General features: G+C 36.3%; 1 protein-coding gene across 5 annotated transcripts in view; it reads right to left on the bottom strand.

The window, feature by feature from the left end:
* Positions 1-23632, bottom strand: part of DYM (dymeclin) — a 401308-nt gene that overhangs the window by 147057 nt on the left and 230619 nt on the right. The window contains exon 14 of one of the 5 annotated variants that reach the window (XM_030810466.1): positions 15743-15907. The exons of 3 other annotated variants lie outside the window; for them this stretch is intronic. In XM_030810466.1, coding sequence (XP_030666326.1) covers positions 15743-15907 — 165 coding nt within the window. Of the gene's footprint in view, positions 1-15679; positions 15908-23632 lie in introns of those variants that run through there. One more of the 5 variants, XM_030810465.1, reaches the window with a different exon arrangement.

Raw genomic sequence — 23632 nt, 5'->3', positions numbered from 1 at the left:
CCTCAAGCAATCCTTCCACCCAGAGTGCTGGGATTACAGGCGTGGGCCACTGCACCTAGCCTCTAGCAAGTCATTTAATCACTCTGTACATCAGTTTCTTTATCCATAAAATGGGAATAATAATATCTCATAGAATCGTTTTGAGGATTTAAATAAAAGTATTTAATAACTATAAATATCATTGTCCAGACACAATGTCATTTAGCTTTTCTCCTATGTTTTCTTCCAGTAGTTTAAGAGTTTCAGGTCTTACGTTGAAGATGTTAACCCAATTTGATTTGATTTTGTAGGTGGTGTGAGGTAAGGGTCCAATTTCCCTCTTTTGCATATGGATATCCAATTTTCCGAACACCATTTATTGAAGACACTGTCCTTTCCCACTGTATATTTTTGACACATTTGTTGAAGATCAATTGACCACAGTTGCATGGGTTCTCTTCTGGGCTCTCTACTCTGTTCCACTGGTCAATGTGTCTTTTTTTATACTAGTACAACGCTGTTCTAATTACTATCATTTTATAGAATACAGTAGTTTGAAATCTAGTAGTGTAATGTCTCTAGTTTTGTTCTTTTTGCTTACAATTGCCTTGGCTACTTGGGTTTCTCCATGGTTTTATATAAATTTTAGGATTATTTTTCTATATGTATGAGAAATGACATTGGAATTTTTATAGAGATTGCATTGAAAAACCACTAAACTCATAGAAGTAGACAGTAGAATGGTGGTTACCAGCGGCCAAGGGAGTAGCGGGGGAAAGGAGATTACAGTCAAAGGGTACAAAGCCACAGTTAGGCAGGAAGAATAAGTTTGATCCTTTTTTAGATCAATTGCACAGCATGGTGAATATAATTGTTATATACATTTCAATATCACTAACAGTAAATCTCTAATGTTCTCGTCACAAAAAATGTTAAATATTGAGGTGATGGATATGCTAACTAGCTTAATCTTTCCACATTGTATTAAAAAATCTTAACACCACTTTGCACCCCATAAATATATAACTGTAATTTGTCAATATATAATAAAAATGAAATTTTAAAAAATTAAAATAAAGAATTAATCACTGGAACAGTGGCTATTACAGAGTAAGAGTTCAATAAATGTTAGCTATTATCATCACTACTGGGCAAAAAAAAATATTTTGTATGCATGCTTTCTCTAAGATGTAGTCTTTAAAAAAATCTATACATCTAAAGATTATTTAAAAATTAATTTTTAATGAACTGCTTCTTACAGATAGCTAGTTTTTAAAACTGTTGTGCAAAACAAGTGCCCTCCTGGAACACGTCTGATGCCAGTTTAAGATCAATACAAGAATAGTCATGGAAAAATGCCAAAGTCACTCTTCCATTCCCATTTTAGCTCAAATCTGTAAGAACGGTTTTAAAACATAAGAGAATAGAACTGAAATTTTAAAATCTCAGAACAAAATGTTTAAAAATAGAAGAAGCTATCTACTGAGAATAATTCACTAAGCACATGTGTGGTGAGATACATTTATCTCACTTTATAATGCTGTGACATTCAATAAGATGAAACTTTGATCAGAGAAGGGACTCCAGAGAGACTTGGATTCTACTTTCGGCTTGTGTGATCACTGCCAAACCATTTAACTTCTCTGTATTCTCCTCTCCTTCTTCATCTTTTATAACATAGAAATAAATCATTCTGTTGTCAATATAACTTAGATCATATTGGAATAAATGCCATTTCCATTCTGTAGCCAAACTGAAAAGGATTTACCTTCCTCGTCACCAGTGTGATGATTTAGTTACTTAGTGCCAGTAGGTGAAACATTAACTTCTGATTTACATCACTGTCTATTTAAATTCTGGAAGTCAAATAAATCTAAGGGCTGGCATCATGACGTGCCAGGGCATGGAGTGGGTGGAATCACTTTTCTCCATATACGGAAACCCTGTATGTTTAAGTCTGTTAGACATTTAGTAACAAAGAATATTTCTATAATAAGCAGCTGTGCGAGTCTGCATGTCTGAATATGTACATGAAATTCCCTGCAAATGGCAGCCCAGGGGAAGAGCATCCAACTTGAGGAATTTTGTATCCAATCCAAATCCTCCATACACATAGTTTAAACTGCACGAGAAATTTTAATTTGTTATTTAGCATGTCCATGTTCAGGAATTCTGGTCACACCTACACACTCTACATCAACCGAGACTTGAGTGCCTCCTTCACCAATGCGATCTACACCTAGGAGCATGTGGTGGGAAAAAAGGATCTACTACCATTTTTTGGATCAAATATGAATCTCATATCGTTCTTTCCTAAGGTCCTATTCTTACATTGTTTCCATATGCCAAAATTCTCATGACATCCTTCTTACAGATTAAAAATCCAGTTAGTTAATAAGTATTTTTGTTATATTTTTAGTCACTGACTTAATTTCTTCCATTTTTGAATGATACTACAATTTGGTGACATTTTAGTGTAGATCACTGTGGCAGGCTAGTAATCTAAAATTTATTCTGGGTGGGGTTTTAATGTTACTGTTAGTCTTCAATAAATCTTAACAATACTCTCATAAGTAACACAACAAAAACATTTTAAAAAATATTTCCACGTATAGTACAAATTTATTTGATTTTCTGCTAAGTCGTTTTGAATTAAAAAGTTAAATGGTATTTTTAATATACACAAATACATATTTTCTTATGTTTTACCTATATTCCTGAAACTTCACTCTGTTACTACTATTGCAGTCATTAGCCTCCATAATTTACTTATGCCAAAGGAAAACTTTTTGGGGGAGTGAGTGGTGATGGTAAAGCTTGCTAGGACTACTCTATTTTCAAATTGTTTTCCAATTTTGTGTTTAAATGTCAAGAGGCAAAATTTAATGTAAAATAATTTTGCTTTCCCTTCTGTGCTCTTCTGCTTAGCTGAAGCTAGCAGAGTACATGTTATTTTATGATTTTTTTCATGCTTTTATTTAATTAATGGTCACAGATGTATATATTTTCCCAACACTTTATTCTTACCTAACAAGATGTAACTGTTAGTTCAGTTCACTGTCTACTCAAAGTAATGTGTTACTTTAAAATTAAGTTTTCTCCTTTTCAGTTGATGCATTATAACTGTACATTATTTATGCGATTCAGAGTGATACTTCTATATGTGTATACAATGGGTAATGATCAAATCAAGGTAATTAGGATAGCCATCACCTCAAATATTCATCATTTCCTGTGTTGTGAACATTCAAACTTCTCTCTTCTAGTTTTTTGAGAATATACAATAAATTATAGTTAACCATATTCACCCTTCAGTACCACAGAACAGCAGAACTCATTCTTCCTAGCTAGCTATAATTTTGTATTCATTAACCAGCCTCTCCCTATCCTCCCCTCCTAGCTGAGGAAATCATACAGAATCTACGCTACTGCAGCTACCCAGAATTGAAGTCAAAGCACCCTACCCAACCAACACTATAGATACAACCACGAAAAAAAGTTTTGTGTTTTTAGGAGGAATGTTTCAAAGCATGTTGATATTGCCTTGATGGTCGTGGCTACCAGATAATTTCAATAAGTGGAAAACTTGTAAATTATTTCACTGGGAGGAAAAGCAATGCAATTCCACATATTCAAGAAGACTTAGGGAGCCTTCGTTTAGTCAGGTAGTTTTACTGTACATCTGTAGAAACTATAACCAGAGAACTACAACCAAATACTTCATTATCTAATTATGCTCTCTTGAATGCTACCTTTTTTTTTTTTTTTTTTTGAGATGGTGCCTCACTCTGCTGCCCAAGTTGGGTGCAGTGGTACGATCTCGGCTCACTGCAACTTTCACCTCCCGGGTTCAAGCGAATTCTCCTGCCTCAGCCTCCCGAGTAGCTGGGATCACAGGCACCCAACACCACACCCGGCTAATTTTTTGTATTTTTAGTAGAGATGGGGTTTCGCCATGTTGGCCAGGCTGGTATGGAACTCCTAACCTCAGGTGATCCACCCACCTTGGCCTCCCAAAGTGCTGGGATTACAGGCGTAAGCCACTGCACTGCACCTGGCCTTGAATGCTACTTTTAAGACACAGTAGCTTTATAACAGGATCACACTTTACTGCTTCTCTAAGTCTATTGAAAAATGGTCATCAGTAGACTGAGCAAGTCTGCAAAAAGTTAAGTTCATTTCAGCAAAACAAAATTACCCATTCTCAGCAAATATGAAGCACCTATTGAATACCCAAGTATCATATTAAGTGCTAGGGATCAGTGGTTACACACACACACACACACACACACACAATTTTCTGCCCTTATGGAACTAATGGTCTACTCTTAGAGTGAGAGTGACAGCAAGAATGAGAGAGTGCGAGGGGTGGTGTGTGGAAGGAACCATAATATTAACATAATAATGTTTTGGATAAAGGAAAACCTGTCTGAGGAAGTGATAAATGTAAGAAAATATGGAGAAGGAAAAAGACAGGAAAGAACATGCAAAAAGTCCTGAGATAGAAAAGGGGTGAGCAACTCCTGGAAGAGAAAGCACAATCGATATGGCTAGAGAATGTAGCATCCTAAGGGCAAAGAAAAGTCACTAAAGGGTTGAGCAAGGAAGATACACGTGACTTAGAATCTATGAAGATGCTTCCTGAATCAGGAATTAGGGGCAAGGAATTAGTGACAGAATTTGAGGAAAAGGACCAGGTAGGAGTCCAGGTGTGTGGTAAGGACTGTCTGAGCTAGGGTGACTGGCAGTGGTAACAGAGAAAAAAAAGTACAGATTTGATTTATACTTTGGATAGAGAACTGAAATGGATGTAGTGAGGATGGATACAGCGGGTGAGGGGAAAATGCTGATGACTCTTAGGTGGTGGGCAGAAGCAACTTGACAGATACAGGCACCATTCACGGAGAAGAAAAGGGTTACAGAGAAAGCTTAAGAGTTCTCTTGGGAGATGGGACATGTGAGGTATGAGTGTTGACGTTCTCAGGACAGGACAAGGGCTCAGAGTTTCAGCTGGACTATCAATTTGGAACATATTGGCACATGGATGTCATGTAAAGTCATAGAAATTGATGAAAATGGCTAAGGTAAGAGTTTAAATACAGAAAAGGGCTTTAGGAACAAGCTTTTTAAAAGTTCTAATGTTTAAAACCAAAAAGCATAAAAAGAAATGGCAAAAGAGAGGGAAGAAAGCCAGGAGTACGCTGTTACAGAAGCCAAAAGAAGAGGGTGGGGCCGTGCTACCTAGCTCATCTGTTGAGGTCAGGTAAAGAAGGCGGTGAAGTTTCTCAAACTGTGCCTTCTACTCTCCCCTAGAATACATATAAACAATTCATTCCCATGGTTCTTGAAAAAAAAGAAAAACCCCAAACCAGAAACATACTAACTTAGAAGAACAATTTTTAAAAATTTATCTATTATAACCAAATCATGAGTGAACTCCTACTCACAATTGCTTCAAAGAGAGTAAAATACCTAGGAATCCAACTTACAAGGGATGTGAAGGACTTCTTCAAGGAGAACTACAAACCACTGCTCAACGAAATAAAAGAGGACACAAACAAATGGAAGAACATTCCATGCTCATGGGTGGGAAGAATCAATATCATGAAAATGGCCGTACTGCCCAAGGTAATTTGAAGATTCAATGCCATCCCCATCAAGCTACCAATGACTTTCTTCACAGAATTGGAAAAAACTACTTTAAAGTTCATACGGAACGAAAAAAGAGCCCACATTGCCAAGTCAATCCTAAGCCAAAAGAACAAAGCTGGAGACATCATGCTACCTGACTTCAAACTATACTACAAGGCTACAGTAACCAAAACAGCATGGTACTGGTACCAAAACAGAGCTATAGACCAATGGAACAGAACAGAGGCCTCAGAAATAATGCCACACATCTACAACTATCTGATCTTTGACAAACCTGACAAAAGCAAGAAATGGGGAAAGGATTCCCTATTTAATAAATGGTGCTGGGGAAACTGGCTACCTATACGTAGAAAACTAAAACTGGATCCCTTCCTTAACACCTTATACAAAAATTAATTCAAGATGGATTAAAGACTTACATGTTAGACCTAAAACCATAAAAACCCTAGAAGAAAACATAGGCAATACCATTCAGGACATAGGCATGGGCAAGGACTTCATGTCTAAAACACCAAAAGCAATGGCAACAAAAGCCAAAATTGACAAATGGGATCTAATTAAACTAAAGAGCTTCTGCACAACAAAAGAAACTACCATCAGAGTGAACAGGCAACCTACAGAATGGGAGAAAATTTTTGCAATCTACTCATCTGACAAAGGGCTAATATCCAGAATCTACAAAGGACTCAAACAAATTTACAAGAAAAAAATAACCCCATCAAAAAGTGGGTGAAGGATATGAACAGACACTTCTCAAAAGAAGACATTTATGCAGCCAAAAGACACATGAAAAAATGCTTATCGTCACTGGCCATCAGAGAAATGCAAATCAAAACCACAATGAGATACCATCTCACACCAGTTAGAATGGTGATCATTAAAAAGTCAGGAAACAACAGGTGCTGGAGAGGATGTGGAGAAATGGGAACACTTTTACACTGTTGGTGGGACTGTAAACTAGTTCAACCATTGTGGAAGTCAGTGTGGCGATTCCTCAGGGATCTAGAACTAGAAATACCATTTGACCCAGCCATCCCATTACTGGGTATATACCCAAAGGATTATAAATCATGCTGCTATAAAGACACATGCACATGTATGTTTATTGTGGCACTATTCACAATAGCAAAGACTTGGAACAAACCCAAATGTCCAACAATGATAGACTGGATTAAGAAAATGTGGCACATATACACTGCGGAATACTATGCAGCCATAAAAAAGGATGAGTTCATGTCCTTTGTAGGGACATGGATGAAGCTGGAAACCATCATTCTCAGCAAACTATCACAAGGACAAAAAACCAAACACGGCATGTTCTCACTCATAGGTGGGAATTGAACAATGAGAACACATGGACACAGGAAGGGGAACATCACACACCAGGGCCTATTGTGGGGTGGGGGGAAAGGGGAGGGATAGCATTAGGCGATATACCTAATGTAAATGAGAAGTTAATGGGTGCAGCACACCAACATGGCACATGTATACATATGTAACAAACCTGCACATGTACCCTAAAACTTAAAGTATAAATAAAAAAATTTATCTATTACATTTTCTTACCAACTTTTCTGATCTGAATTTACTTGTCCTATTTTGACTTATACTGCACTGACTAACGCTGTAAATCTTTAAGACTGAATACCACATTATAGAAAATGGAATAGGCTTGATGACAGGATCAAGTAGTGAATATGTAATTCAAAAGGAAACCATAATGGTTTAAGTGGGATAATACATTTCATTTCATGCCACAGAAGTGGCACAGAAATCAATAAAGCACAGCCACAACAGAACTATTAAGACAGTATCATATGCATGAAAAATTATTACTATAACTTCAAGTATTTATTCATTACAGATTTAGCGAGTAGCATATTGTATGACAAGACCATTCCAGCAATTTTTAAAACTTGTTTTGAGGAAACTCATTAGAGCTTTGTCTTAGATTTAGATTGAAGATGCAATCCTTTGAAAGTAATAAAATGGCACCAGATGTGATTTTTTTTTTAAAGCACAGTATAAAAGACATGACAAATGGGTAAAAATATTCCTAAATTTGAAAGTGCTACAGTTTAGATATAGAAATGATTTCATGTTACACTTACTTAGAATTATAAATCCATTCAGTTAAAAAGAAAAGAAAAAAAAGAAGAAAAAAAGCAAATCTATGAAAGTTCTAAAATAAACCATGGGAGAAATTCTCTGTGATCATACTGGGGAACTCCTGTCTAATCCTGTAAACCACTGCAGTTCTTTGCCTATTAATAAAGTGGCATTGCATTATGTTAGTAGAGGGAAAAAAAAAAAGAAAATCCAAGACATACATGTAACTTAGGGGTGATAGGGAGGAGGGTAGAGAAAAGGGAGAGAAAAAATTTATTTAAATTTGCATAATTTTTTTAATTTGTAAAAGATAAATTTTAAATTATTTTAAAAAGAAATGTCATGTAGATTTTACTATTGTTCCACAGCTATTTTTATACATTATCTGGTTTTTGGACACATTCATAGTTTTTATATAGTTGTTTTAATAGCAGTATATAATTTTATATTCTTTTTTCATTAAACATTATGTCAAATATAACTCTACTAAAAATACAAAATAGCAGTATATAAGTTTATATTCTTTTTTCATAAACATTATGTCAAATGTTTTCCATATTTCTACTTATTTTTCTTTATAATATTTTAATGGCTGTATGATATTCCATTGAGTTGATAGGATATAGTTTATTTGACCATTCTTTTATTTTATTTCTAAATATAACTCTTTCTTTAGGTTAAGTTCTTCCCTTAAGATAAATTCCAATATATTAACATTTTAATGACTTTTGGTAAATACTTCTAGCATATTTCTTTATAGAATCCACTATCTTCATTACTACTAATTTTTTTAATTGACAAAAATTATATATATATTTATGATGTAAATGATGTTTTGATATATGTATACATTGTGGAAATGATTAAATCAAGCAAATTAACAGATTCATTGCTTCACATATTTCTTTGTGGTAAGAACACTTAAAGATCTACTCTCTTAGCAATTTTCATGCATACAATACATTGTTATTAACAATAATCACCATGTTGTGAAACAGATCTCTTGAATCGCCATTCTATGTATTGCATTGTATGACTGGAAAATAATCCAGAATCACGTATTATCTTTAGTATAACAAATTTTTAAATGGTTGGACAGTTCAAAAAATCTTCACTTTTAAAAAATCATTCTTTTACCAACTGATTACACAAAGCTTTTAATATGAGTATCGGTAATAAGAATACCCCTAGTACACTCCTCTTACACTATAAAATATAAACCACACAAATGATACATACTAAATATTTGCCATGTTGATAGGAACTAACTACATGCACAGAAGTAATAACACAGTTCCTACTAATATTTCATACTATACCATTTCAATGTTGAATTATGTTCTCTCAATATCATACTTCAATTCCTTTTTTTTCAAAGTTCACCTCCATTAAGTCCTTCTTTTTCCATCTCTACTGCCACAATCAGGTAGTCTATGTGTTGGTCTATTACCTAAATTCAGATTCTTTCCCCTCAGGTTCATTTAAATGCACGACAGTCATCAGACGCAGCATGCTTTGACCACATCACAGTCAGGCTCAAAAGCACCAAGTAAAACTTAGTGGGCTACCAAAATCATACACAAAAAAAGCCAAAAACAAATAAAACATATGAAATGGCCTGGCCTAGCATTCAAGGCCTTCGGGAGTCTGGCCCTAGAGAATGTAACTCATTGCAATACTGATTAATATCACAGATAAATCTGTTTTTGCCAAACATCCTATTACTGCCTTAGCACATGTCACGTGCTCTTCTCTATGTGAACTTCTGGACTTGAGTTTTCCATGCCTACTCTGCTAATAGCACATTATCTATTCTTAGTTACTGCTCAAATAATCCTGTTTCAGACTACTTCAGATTCTCCTGTCAGAAGAGATCGCTTTTTATATGTTACTAATTTTATATTTAACTAACAGTACAAGGTAATGATTTTTTCCCAATGGTATTATTTTTCTGTCTTCACCGTGAACCCCATTTACTGTTTGGCACAGGACTAATCACACAGTAATCACTGAGTAAGCATTTGTTAATTACTCAGGACAGGAACTCTCTATTGTATGGCAGAGACTGTTAGTTGTCCCCATAACCATCTTCCCTTCTTACCCAACAGCAGAATACTTAGTAGGCCACAGGCCCACTTAGCTGAAAACTTTATTTCCAGCTCACCATGAACACTGGGTAGTCCTATGACAAACTTTTGGCCAAAGGGATTGTGATGCCCTTAAAATGGAACTGTACCTCCAACACTAGTCCCTTCCACTCTTCTGCTATCTGAAATGCAGAGCTTGTGGTGAGCCATTCGAGACCTTTTGGTCAGAGCAACACACAGGGGGTGGTGGAACACAAGAGAAAAGAACTCTGGGTCTTGAAAATTCTATGGGGCAGAGCTGCCACATCAGCTCATACTTGTACTTGAGAAGTAAACTTCCATTTGCTTCTTTAAGCCACTATTATTTGGGCAGAGGAGTCTCTCTTTTACACAGCAGCTATATCTAAAATTCTACCTAAATCAGGTCCGTGTAAGCCTAAATCAGGTCCACTCCTATTTCTGTTTTTTGAAGAGAGGGTCCATAATTTTTATTAGATTATAGAAGAGTTATATGAGCCCCAAAGGGTCAGGAACCATTGATCCTGGCAAAGTATTAACTAGTCAAGGACTTCAGTGTTAACATGCTTTACTTTATAAGAAGACAACATAATGTTTTTAACTCAATGTGTGTTAGAAAATAATTTTTAAACATTTCTGATGCTCTTTTCAGCTTTCTCTCATCAAGCAGCAACAATCTGAAGAGCCGAGTTAATAGTAACTCAAAATAAATTGTGCCACTGCAACAGAATTAACTCAACACTAAACTTAGCCCTTCATTTTTCCTTGCCTCAGGCCTAATTAAAACAATAGTAGCAGCTATATTTTTGACATCAGCAAAGTATGTGAAGTAAAAATAAAGACAAATAGGTACTTTCTTACTTCACAGATTTCTCACCAGACTTATTCACTACTCCACCCTGAAACCTAAGAAATTAGAACTTAAAATTGGACGTGGAACTCTAAGCAGTGTTGGTCTGTTACCTAAAGTCAGATTCTTTCCTCTCAGATTCACTTAAATGCATGACAGTCATCAGAAGCAGCATGCTTTGACCATATCACAATCATTCTCAAAAGCACTAAGTAAACCTCAACTCGCTGCTAAAGTCCACACACAAACCAAAAAAGCCTAGCAATGAATTGAAATTCTCAAGTGCTTACTCAAAATTCTAAATTTGATTTCTAGAGAAGTCAAATCCAAGGTTGGTAGTTTGAGAGCTGATTTCAATTATTCTGGGGGTAAAATGGAGGAGCTAACAGGTCTGAAAGGCTTATAGCTTCATAAAATGTGACTCAGAAACAAGATAAACTCAATACATTGCATATATTTATTTGTTTATTTATTTCTTGAGACAGAGTCTCACTCTGTTGCCCAGGCTGGAGGGCAGTGGCATGATCTTGGCTCACTGCAACCTCTGCCTCCCAGGTTCAAGCGATTCTCCTGCCTCAGCCTCCCAAGTAGCTGGGACTACAGGCATGTACCACTACACCTGGCTAATTTTTTGTATTTTTAGTAGAGACAGGGTTTCACCATGTTGGCCAGGCTGGTCTTGAAATCCTGACCTCAGGTGATCCACTTGCCTCAGCCTCCCAAACTGCTGGGATTACAGGCGTGAGTCACCGCGCCTGGCCTCAATATATTATATTTAAATAAGAAAAAATGTAAAGCCCTGCAATTACATTCAAATAATTAAAAGTACAAATCTAGAGAAATGTGTTTTTGTGTGAAAAAGATCTGGTAATTCTATATAAGTCAAGGCATGCCTGTTTTTAAAAATCACTCCAGTCTTAGGACAAATTAAGAGTATAATTTATTACAGATTGCCATAGTAGATGAGAAAAAAATACATATAACATAACTATAATTTTATAATTCATATTTTTAAATTATAAAATATACTGAAATATTATATCCAATTCTGGGTATCAAATTTTATGATGGGTACTATCAATCATCCAAGAAGATAATAAAAAGACTGCACAATCTAAAAATCATCGGCTGTCAGGAATCATTTCAGTGGCCAAGGTATTTAAGCTGAAGAGAACAAAAATTAAGGGGAGTCAATGACAGGTGTTTTCAAAAACCCAAGGGGACCTCATAGACAGCACAGTTTATACATTTGTGTGTTTCTCTAAAGCACAGAGCTATAGCCAATATACAAAAATTATTGGTAGGCAGGCTTAACATATTCTAATCTTTCTAAAAATGATACAGCAAGAGCTTTACTGCCTTCTGAGGTAAGCAGCACACAGAAGTGCTCTCTTTCAGGGATGCTGTGAAACGAATTCTTACATTTGGAAGAAGTTTGCAGTGGAGTAAGACTTCTATCTACGGCAGTAAGTCATGTTTGACAAAGAAGAGTTTTTTTTTTTTTTTTTGGCAGAGTCTTGCTCTGTGTCACCCAGGCTGGAGTGCAGTGGCGCAATCTCGGCTCACTGCAACCTCCGTCTCCCAGGCTCAAGCGATTCTCCTGCCTCAGACTCCTGAGTAGCTGGGACTACAAGCGTGTGCCACCATGCCTGGCTAATTTTTTGTATTTTTAGTAGAGACGGGATTTCACTGTGTTAGCCAGGATGGTCTCGATCTCCTGACCTCATGATCCGCCCATCTGGGCCTCCCAAAGTGCTAGGATTACAGGCATTAGCCACTGCGCCCAGCTGGTAAAGTTCTTTTTTAAGAAATAAGCTTATATTTCTCTCTAGAAACTGAGTTACATTTTTAAATTCCGCATAACAGAAAGCTATTTGATTTTGTTAAGTAAGTCCGTGATTGCTCCATTCAGATATTTGGCTTGGTTTGTCTCTCTCTATAATGTAGTTCTGTTGAAGAAAATCTCTCACCTGCAGGGACTACACTCCACCTGGCCATGTGTTACTGTGTATGCAAAATGTTTGTCACCTGCAAAGGAACATGGCACGAGAAGATGGCCAGGTAATTCCTTTTATGCAAATCTATTCAGGTCTGTCCTGAATAGAACAGTGACCTCTGTCCTGTCCCAGACCGCAAGTGGTAAGGCAAGGAGTGAAAGCTGGTTGGGGGTATGGGGAGGAAGCCTTAACTCCAGAGCCCATGCCCCTAGCCACGACACTATATTAACACTGTATTTCTTCTCTATTGTTCAGAAAAAAATGGGCAGGGCCTCAGGAGGGCTTGGTATTGAACAAATACCCTTTGGAGGCTTCATACTATAAACCCCAGCTGAGAGTACCGAGAAACCCAAGTGGGTAAGGTTTGAGGGGGTTCCAGGAAAGGTGTTGAAAGAGGAAACAGAAAATGCAGACCAAATTCTACACTGACTCAGAAACTGAGTGTTGGCTGAATTCTGCTGGGCATCAGGGGAAGGGGGCTCAGGAATTGGACACTGCTTTCACCACGTGGTGTCTCCATCTTTCTCCTCTCATTTTTAAACTTTAGTTCTTCTCTACTTTGTCTTCCTTCTCCTTTTTCTTTCATTTTCTTTTATTTTCCCAGCTGAACATGTATTTCTGTCTCCTGTCTGTTCCTGCTAGGTGAGGAGTGTGACTCCAGGAGAAAAAAGACAGGGGCCTCTGTCACACATGACGAATGCTATAATCTGCTGCCAGCTGTATTAATGAGAGTTAACAATGTGCCAGGCATGACACGCTATACGATGTATAACAATGAACAAGATATAGTGTTTACCCCCAGAAGGCTTATAGTTTCCACAAAACCATAGGATAGATATGACAGGATAGGATATACACAAAGAAAAACACATGGAACATATACGTGGTAACAAAGAACACAGAGGAGAAGCATAGTGTGATGATGAATTTTATGTGTAAACCTGGCTAAACTATTGTGCCCAGTTGTTTGGTCAAACACTAGTCTAGATGTTGCTGTGAAGGTATCTGCAGATGTGATTAACATTTATGATCCGTTGACTTTAAGGAAAGCAGAGTACCTTTTATAACATGAATGGGACTCACCCATCAGCTGAAGCTATTATAAAGACTGAGGTTTCCCGAGGAAGAAGGAATTGTGTCTGAAGACCACAGCATAAAAATCCTGCCTGAGTCACTTGTCTGACGGCCTGCATTGTGCATTTAGAATTTGAGACTGCAACATCAAGGCTTACCTGAATTTCCAGGCTGCCAACCTGCCCTACAGATTTCAGACTTGCAAGCCCCTGCAATCGCCAAAGCCAATTCCCAAAATAGCTCTGTCTCTGTCTCTCTCTCTCCACTTACATATAAAATCTCCTATTGGTTTTGTCGAGAGTCCTGATGATACACTAGTAAATAAGAGTAGGGTCGATTGGGTGCAGTGGCTCATGCCTGTAATCCCAACACTGTGGGAGGCTGAGGAGGGCAGATCACTTGAGGTCAGGAGTTCGAGACTAGCCTGGCCAACATGGTGAAACTCCGTCTCTTCAAAAAATATAAAAATTAGCCAGGCGTGGTGGCGCACACCTGTAATCCCAGCTACTCAGGAGGCTGAGGTGGGAGAATTGCTTGGACCAGGGAGGCAGAGGTTGCAGTGAGGTGAGATTGAGTCACTGCAGCCTAGCCTGGACAACAGAGCAAGACTCCATCTCAAAAAACAAACAAAAAAACAAAACAAAAAGAAAAAGAGGTCAATTATCCTGCACATTTCAGAAGTTCAATGATCAGCAGCAGTTCTCCTCATTCCTTGAAACCAGACACACTCTGTCTCCAATTCCTAAGAGCATCATGCAACTTACCTGATATTCCCTCACTTTCCATAAGCCCGTGGAAAGTCGCTGGGTTTAGTTTGCTAAATTTGATAAATTCTTCTAACATTACATACGTAAGAGTTAATTCTATTATTTTCACCTGCTTTTCTAACACTGAGTTTTTTGTTTCTCAAAAGTACCTACATTGACTCCATAGGAGGCTGATCAACATCATCATGAGTCTATAAAATCTGCTACGAAAAGTCTCTGTCAACTTACACACCAGACTGCTTTCCTAGCAATCAAGTGTTTTCACTTAGATATTATGTATAGTCTCAAGTTTTATATGTTTCATCATCTGAAAAGGTCTATTTTAAATTCTAAGTGTTTGCTAATTTCTGGTTAAGGTTGTCATGGAGTTTTCTCCTTCTTCATCTAAATCATCTGGCAGTGAAGATATTGCCTTAAACCATCATATCTAGCTAACAGTATAGTGCTGTAGTATAAGTCATCTCTTACTTAGGAAAAAACAAACTTGTGTTAAAAATGTTAACTGCAAAGCACAAAGCGGTAATGTCATACTGCCCCTCTATTTTGGTGCATGATACACACAAAACAGTAGGTGTTGATTTTCTCTGATATTTGAGATTGATAGCTTGTCTCTTTCTTACTCCACCCACCACCATTATGTTTAATCTACATTCATCCATGACACATTGCAACCTGCTGATTTTATATGATTTTATAGCCACTCTGTATGTAAATAAAATGAGTAAAAAATACAAAACCCCAATAGTATAATTTCTGCCTTCCTATAAAATCAACCTGCTCAACTGAATGCACCTCTATCGGAACATAGGTGAAATCCTACAGCTAGCTCTCAGGTGTGCTTGCATGAAGGAGAACTCAAAGGTCATAGTGACTGTAGAGTCTATTTCATATAAAAATCAGAGCACTCCAACTACTATAAATTAAATCAAAAGATTCTCAAATGGAATGAGGTATAGAATAGTTCTGGCAAGTTTCTATAGACAACTTTGGTTGAAAGCTTTCCTCTCTCCTATGTAACATAATATAAATTACTTAAGAAGACATTTGTAAGGAAACAAAATCCAGCTATTATTTAAAAAAATTATTTAGTACCATTTCAAATATAAATGTTCTCTTTAATAATTTAATTGACACGTCTTATTAAAACATGCAATTATCAGTCATATACAACATGCAGCATGCAGTAAATGGACAGCAGAGGTTAATAACCTGGAAGCATAGGATCTGAGAATGTGAGAGCAAGTTAAAGACAAGAGTTCCTCTCCATTGTCACTGAGGGTCGAGAAGCAATGCTGAAGCGTAGAACAGTGAGAGTGGGGGAAATACAGTTTGTCCAACACATAAACATATCTCCGCAAGTGGCGGCAGGTATAACTGAAAAACAAAGGTAAAAGGAGAGAAAGAGAGGAGTTTTCCTTTGAAAAAATAGATCATTTTTTATGTCCTCAAAGCTTTCTGTGTATCTTCACTAGATGGTGCCCGAGAAAAAAAACTGTCAGAATAAAAAGATAAAAAAGAAAATGAACAATCAGAAAAAAAATGGGCAAAAGATCTAAACAGACACTTCATCAAAGAAGATATACAGATGGCAAATAAGCATATGAAGAGATGTTTAACATCATACATCACTAGGAAAATGCAAATTCAAACAATGAGACACCACCATAGACTATTTGAATGGCCCAAATCCAGAGCATGGATTACACCAAATGCAGGCGAGGATGTGGAACAACAGGAACTCTCATTCACTGCTGGTGGAAATGCAAAATGGTATAGCTACTTTGGAAGGCAGTTCGGCAGTTTCTTATAAAACTAAATATACTCTTAGCATACAATCCAGAAATTGTGCTCTTTAGAATTTATCCAAAAGACTTGAAAACTTATATCCACACAAAAATCTGCACACAGGTGTTTATGGCAGCTTTATTCATAACTGCCCAAACTTGAAAGCAACCAAGGTGTCCTTTAGTAGATGAATAAATAAATAAACGGTGGTACATCTAGATGATGGATTATTATTTAGGGCTAAAAAAATGAGCTATGAAGTCATGAAAAGACACGGAGGAACCTAAATTACTAAGTGAAAGCCACCAATCTGCAAAAGGCTACATATTGCGTGATTCCATTTATATGACATTCTGGAAAAGGAAAAACTATGGAGACAGCAAAAAGATTAGGGGTTGCCAGGAGTTAGAGCGGAGGGAGGGATGAATATACAAAGCATAGAGGATTTTTAGGGCAGTGAAGCTACTCTACTAATACTATAATGGTGGATACATACATTTGTCAAAAACCAAAGAATATACAACACCGAGAGTGAACCCTAATGTAAACTATGTAGTTTGGATGATTATGTGTCAATGCAGGTTCATCAACTATAACAAATATGTCACTCTGGCACAGGATGTTGATAGTGGGGGAAGTTGGAGGCCAAGGGATATATGGCAACTCTATACTCTCTGATCACTTTTGCTGTGAACCTACAACTGCTCTTTAAAAAGTCTATTTAGGGGAGAAAAGGCATACTCACTGGGAGAAAAGTCTCAAAATATGACGCTGTCATTAGTGAACCACATAAAATATGCCTTGGTAGAACAAAGTGATACAAAATACTTTTTCTTCATGGTATTATGAATATGTTCCTGGCAAGTAGGCAATAATACTACTACAATATGGAAGAGATTATGGTAGAGAGAACACTGAATTAGGAGTCAGAAAACTTAGAAATCCTTTGGAAAAGTGCTTGCAAAAATAAATTTTTTTAAAGAAAGACAAAACTTAGAAATTTAAATCCCGCTCACCCATTGGCAGCTTTATAATAGTGGGTGTATGATCTCTCTAAGCCTCAAACCCATAAGCGAACAACATAGAAGTAAAAAATTTTAAACTGCTCCAAGATTTTAAAGTGATATTACAAAAAATAAGAGGACCAATAAGAATTATTACTATTATTGTCAGAGTAGTTTCACTGATGCCACATTTCAGGCCATTTAAAAATAGCAAGCTAGAGAGAAGAGAATGTAAAATCAATCTGACAAGGTGAATCAACAAAACAGTGAACATATCATGTGATATGCCTTAGCTATTATTAGTCCTTGAGAATCATGTCTAAAGAACTACATCAAAACTATATCAAAGTATTAATACCAAGAGGGTGATAGGTAATTTTTAAAGTATGTTGAACTCAAAACTAGTAAGTTAGAAGATTTGAAATGGGCAAATTTCCACAAATGAACAATCCATTCATCCATTCAACCGCTAGCCTATCAAACAACCAATCAGTCAAGCAGTAACTACTAACTACAGCATGTGGGAACAGTGCTGGGCATTGAAGACAGGGTGAGGAATGATGTACACACAATCCTACCCTTAAGGAGCTTACAACCTAGAGCAGGAGACAGATTATTAGACAAAACAAAATTCCTCTGAAATAGAGAAAGTCTTAAGAAGCTGTTAATCTCCAAAACAGAGTAGTTAAAAATCTTTTAAAGTAGGCTTATATTTAAAGAGATATTTCTATTGCGTCTTGGAAAGGATTCTAGGACTCCATCCACCAAAAGAGAGCAAAAACTTAAGAAAATACAAGAACCGTATTCTTGAAAAATGTGTATCACCAGCACTTTAAACAAGGGATCACAGTTAACATTAACATCAGTAATGGAACAAGTAGATGTCATGTGTCTCCTGATATGATCACAGCATAGCCAAAATCTAATTCCCAAAAAATCAAGCAAACCAAAATTGAGGGACATTCTACAAATAAACAAAAAACTGTTCTGTATTCTCCAAATTTTAAAGGCCATAAAAGACAAAGAAAGACGGAGGGACCATTCCAGATTAAAAAAGATGAAAGAAGACAACTATATGTAACATGATTTTGGTATTAGATTCCTGACTTGGAGGAGAAAAAAGGCATTTTTTACTTAAAATAGTTTTTATCAATGTTAATTTCCTGATTTTGATAAATATCCTTATTTTTAAGAAATACACAATGTAGTACTTAGTAATGGGACATCATGTCCATAAACTTACTCTCAACCATTTCAAAAAAAAAGAGACAAACACAATAGTAAAGCAAATGTGGTAAAATTTGAACATTTGGGAATGTGAGTTAAAGGTAAATGAAAATTATTTGCACTATTTTCGGTGAAACTAATTTTTTTTTCTTTTTTTGAGACAGAGTCTCATTCTGTCACCCAGGCTGGAGTACAGTGGCACAATCATAGCTCACTGCAGCCTAAACTACCTGGGCAAGTGATCCTCTTACCTCAGCCTCCCAAGTAGCTGGAACCACAAGTGCGTGCAACCACACTCAGCTAATTTTTAAAATTTCTACTAGAGGCAGGGTCTCACTGTATTGCCCAGTCTGGTCTCAAATTCTTGGGCTCAAGTGATCCACTCACCCTGGCCTTCCAAAGTGTTGGGATTACAGACATAAGCCACCATGCCCGGCCTAATTTATTTTTAATCTGAAAAAAAAATAGAACTGATCTTTTTGATAAACTGAATAATATCCATTTTAAGATTATGAGATTCAAACCTAGAGCCCTAAAATGTCATTCTGACCTCTACACTTAAAGCTTGGGACATCAGAAAAACAAGATCATGGGAAGTAGGCAAATGTGGTCTGGAGCTAGCCCATAAAAAACAGTCACTGTTACTTAAGAATTATACTTTCACAAAAATAAAATTTCCTTAGTGCCTTCTTACAAGAAAATGTCCAAGATTGTGCAACGTATAGTTCTGAAATGTTATTCGACATGGCTATGCTTCACTAAAATAAAGTATGACAATATTCTGTCCTAGAACAACATTCAAGTCTGTAAAAGATGACAAAAACCACAAGCAAAAAAGTAATACTTAAAAAAGATTCCAAGGTGAAGTTTTCTAATAATGTATTTTTCGGTACTTTGATAATAAAATTATAGCACATTTTCATAGCAACTTTTTCTAACTTTTTTTTTTTTTTTTTTTTTTTTTTTTTTTTGGAGATGGAGTCTCGCCCTGTCGCCTAGGCTGGAGTGCAGTGGCGCAATCTCGGCTCACTGCAACCTCCACCTCCCAGGTTCAAGCAATTCTCCTGTCTCAGCCTCCTGAATAGCTGGGACTACAGGCGCATGCCACCAGGCCCAGCTAACTTTTGTATTTTTAGTAGAGATGGGGTTTCCCCATATTGGTCAAGCTGGTCTTGAAATCTTGACCTCAGGCAATCCACCCACCTCAGCCTCCCAAAGTGCTGGGATTACAGGCATGAGCCACCGTGCCTGGCCAATTTATTTTCTTAATTATCTATATGCTTAAAGAACTTAAAAAAAATGAGATTACCAGAGGCAGGTTAACCTTTACCTAGACTAATAAAAATATTCTGTATATCCTTTTCCAATGTCTTTTCTTCTTCCCTCCCTTCCTTCCTTTGAGAAAGCTCATTAGTAGATTAAAAAATACTAAGAAATTAATAATACATGTTTATGGCCTATATAAAGAAAATTATCAAAATTTACTATTTGGCATAAAAGAAATCTTGAATAAATGAAGAAATACTAACTAGCATGTTGTTGGAAGGGAAGACAAAATATAAAGAATGCAATTATCCTTCACAGATTCAAAATCTCAACAGTAGTATTTGATTTTGACAACATTACTCTTATAGTAGTTCCTAAATTTTTTTAGGTGGCCATTTTAAAAGCCAACAAAAGACATGGATTCCCTTACAGAAAAATGTACCAACACTAAATGCTTGGGATTCAGTGGTACAAAAAGATACATGGATTCTGCTCTCATAGAACCAGGGTCCCCATCCCCCATTCTGAAGCCTGTTAGGAACTGGGCTACATAGCAGTAGGTGAGTGGCAGTTGAATGAGCGAAGCTTCATCTGTATTCAGAGCCACTCCCCGTTGCTCGCATTACCACCTGAGCTCCGCCTCCTGTCAGATCAGTGGTGGCATTAGATTCTCATAGGAAGACGAACCATATTATGAACCGCACATGCGAGGAATTGAGGTTGTATGCTCCTCATGAGAATCTAATGCTGATGATCTGATCTGAAATGGAAGTTTCATCCCAAAACTATCCCCCGTTCTGCCCCTGTCTGTGGAAAAACTGACTTCCACAAAACTGGTCCTTGGTGGAACAAAGGTTGAGGACTGCTGTCACAGAATATACATTTAAATAGAGGGAGATTCAGAATCAATGAGTAAAAAAATAAACAAGATAAATTTGTTAACCAAATAAAATACGATAAAGGTGGAACAGGGGCCGAAGGGGCTAATTGTTAATTTTGGTGGTTATGAACTGATGGTATGACATTCGACATGAGAAACAAATACCTAGCAGAACTACAATCTCAACTTCTCAAGCATTTGACATTATGAGCTAATTACATTAGCATAACTGAATAAAATATTTCTCATTTCCACTGAAAGGGATGATATTAATAAACTTGTAATGGGGCTTAGATGTGAATAAGATGATTCATTTTAGTGGATGGGTCTAGACAGTGAGGATTCCTGAAAACAGGCACTGTGATCTCAGAATCACAGGGCTGGGAGAGCCCAGGAGGTCATCTTGTGCAAGATCTATCCATAGAAGAATATCTAACATCCCTTGTGAGATGTTCACACTGCTCTTACTATACATCTTTAAGCGAAAAAGAACTCTCTAGTTTGACAAATAGCCTCATTCCACAGATACGTAAATTCTAACAATTAGAAAACTTCTCCTTATAAAGCTAAATCCATTTGTTCTGTAACTTCTACCCAGTAATGAAACTTGGAATTCAGTACACAAAGTCTAACTTATTTCCTTATGCTACAGTCTTTAAATAGATGAGGAAATTGTGAATTTCTTCAACTTTTCTTCTCTGATTGATATTAAAATCTGTTCATCTCTCATGGGCTATGGTTTTTGGATTCCTTGTCAGTCTTATTACTCTCCTTTGGATACTCACACTGCCTAATAAGCTTCTTAGCAACACACTTAGTGCAGGGAGAAGTACTTTCTCACTGGTAGTACTGAGAATTGCTGGTGCATGGTGAGAATAAAAACCCAGACCAAATTTTGTTAGTTTTATAGTTTTGAAATTCTTTACAGACATAGACAATATATCCCCTTATTGCCATCCAGATCCAGGGTAAACCACTCATATCATCCCACCCTTGATACCAGGCTGGTCATTCCTAAAATATGGCAAAAAGTAGTAAACACATTATTCTAGATGTGTCATGTTTTGGGCAGTGTTGAAAAGATTATACTCTATTAATGCAGCTTAAAATTATACATACTCAAAAACTAAAGTTAAACTAAAAAGAAGAACAAATTCCCTCAAACTGAAAACTAAAACAAATTTAATTGTATCTCAAGTGGTAAGGAAACTACACAAAGAATTATTTTGAATTAACTTTCAAATGTAGAATTGACATTATATACTCAGTGGGTTATATTCTAAGGACAAATGAAAACACACAAAAAAATCCTAAACTTCATTCACTTACTTAAAATTAGTCATAATATCAATACTATTTATTGTGAAACAACTGTATACACACACACAGAACAGAATAAAGAGAAAAATGTTATATTAATGTTATTCAAAAAAGCAAATCAGAATTTCTGTTAAATAATCTGAAATTTGAATCAGAACTAAGAGTGTTAATAATCTTTTTTCTTTACAAGAATTCATATCTTTTCAGCTTTGTCCATCGAAGAGACCTAAAAAAAATTACAAACTCCTCAATAATGAGCATCCTATCACCTACCAACAACGTTGTGGCTTCTAGGTCCGAGACAAGAAATGTATTTAATACAAATGAGTCTGAGACATCTTGTTGGCCTAAAAGCAAGGAAGGAAGCAAGGAAACTGTCAAAGATGAATGGAGTCCTGTCAAAAGGACATTAAGAGGCAACATAAGGGATCTCCCAAAGGCCAAAAATGAAACAATCAGAAACCAAAAAGAATAACTGCTCTGCGACTGATCAAAAACATACAATCTATATGGACAATATGAACAGAAGTTCATAATAAAGTAAATAAAAAAACCAAAAAATGAAAATGTATCAATTACTACTAGAGGTACCAAAGGCACCAAACTCTAGTTTTGAAAATTAAATATTAAAAGGAAGAAGTTAAGCATTACTCCCCTCTTTCCAACTATGATTACAAGGTGGATGAAGGAAAATTCTTCTTTACAGAAAAACTCTATGTCACAAATATGCACATAACATTATAATTTGAAATTTGCCGTTTGGCAACATATAATAAAACAGTTTAGTCAAATGAAAGTCACATGAAAGAATGATGGTGAAATTTAGAATGAAAGGATTAGCTATCACCATCTGAACCTACCAATCAATCTTAGTATCTCCAAGATAACTAGACATTATGTATCTCCTAATACGATAGAATATGAAATAACCAGGAACACGTATTAAGTATTTTTGCCAAAAAATTCCATCTAAATGATCTATCCTCTAGAGTTAATTTTCAGTTTACAAGAGAAATTGATGAGAGGGAACAAATTGAAGGACACAGGAAGATGCAAACAAACAAATCCAGAATGTGAGATATTCTGTAAGACAGCTTACCTGTTGACCAACTAGTCAAAGATGTGAGTTGAAGAGTTAAAAAAGCAAAGCAAGCAAGGGGTACTGCACAACTTTTTTCTTAAACTTAGGTTGGGTAGCAAATAGTTGCAGTCTGTATTGTCTCACGTAAAATCACTTAACTCTGCAACTGATGTGAGAAAGCAGCCATAGGATGCACACAAATGGGCAAGGCTGTGTTCTAACAAAACTTCATTTACAAAAACCTGCCTCTGCTCGATTGAAAAAAACTAACACACATGACTAATCAAATGTGGTGTGGGATCCTGTACGAATCCTGATTTGAACTAATTAAAATATTTTTTTCAAAGATAATCAGGCATAATGTGAATATGGGTTTTGAATCAGATAATATTAAGGGAAGTGTTGTTAATATTCTTGAGTGGACAAACTAAATAATCAAATTGATGTAAATGAGTAACAAAGTACTACAGATGAAACTTGAAATAGATGAGATTTTGCCTGAATAGATAGGTAAGGGAAAGTTTCCTCATAAAAGT

The sequence above is a fragment of the Nomascus leucogenys genome, chromosome 4, assembly GCF_006542625.1.
Source record: "Nomascus leucogenys isolate Asia chromosome 4, Asia_NLE_v1, whole genome shotgun sequence".
Taxonomy (NCBI): Eukaryota; Metazoa; Chordata; class Mammalia; order Primates; family Hylobatidae; genus Nomascus; species Nomascus leucogenys.
Note: the sequence above shows the minus strand (reverse complement) of the source record. Positions and strands in the feature narration are given on the sequence as shown.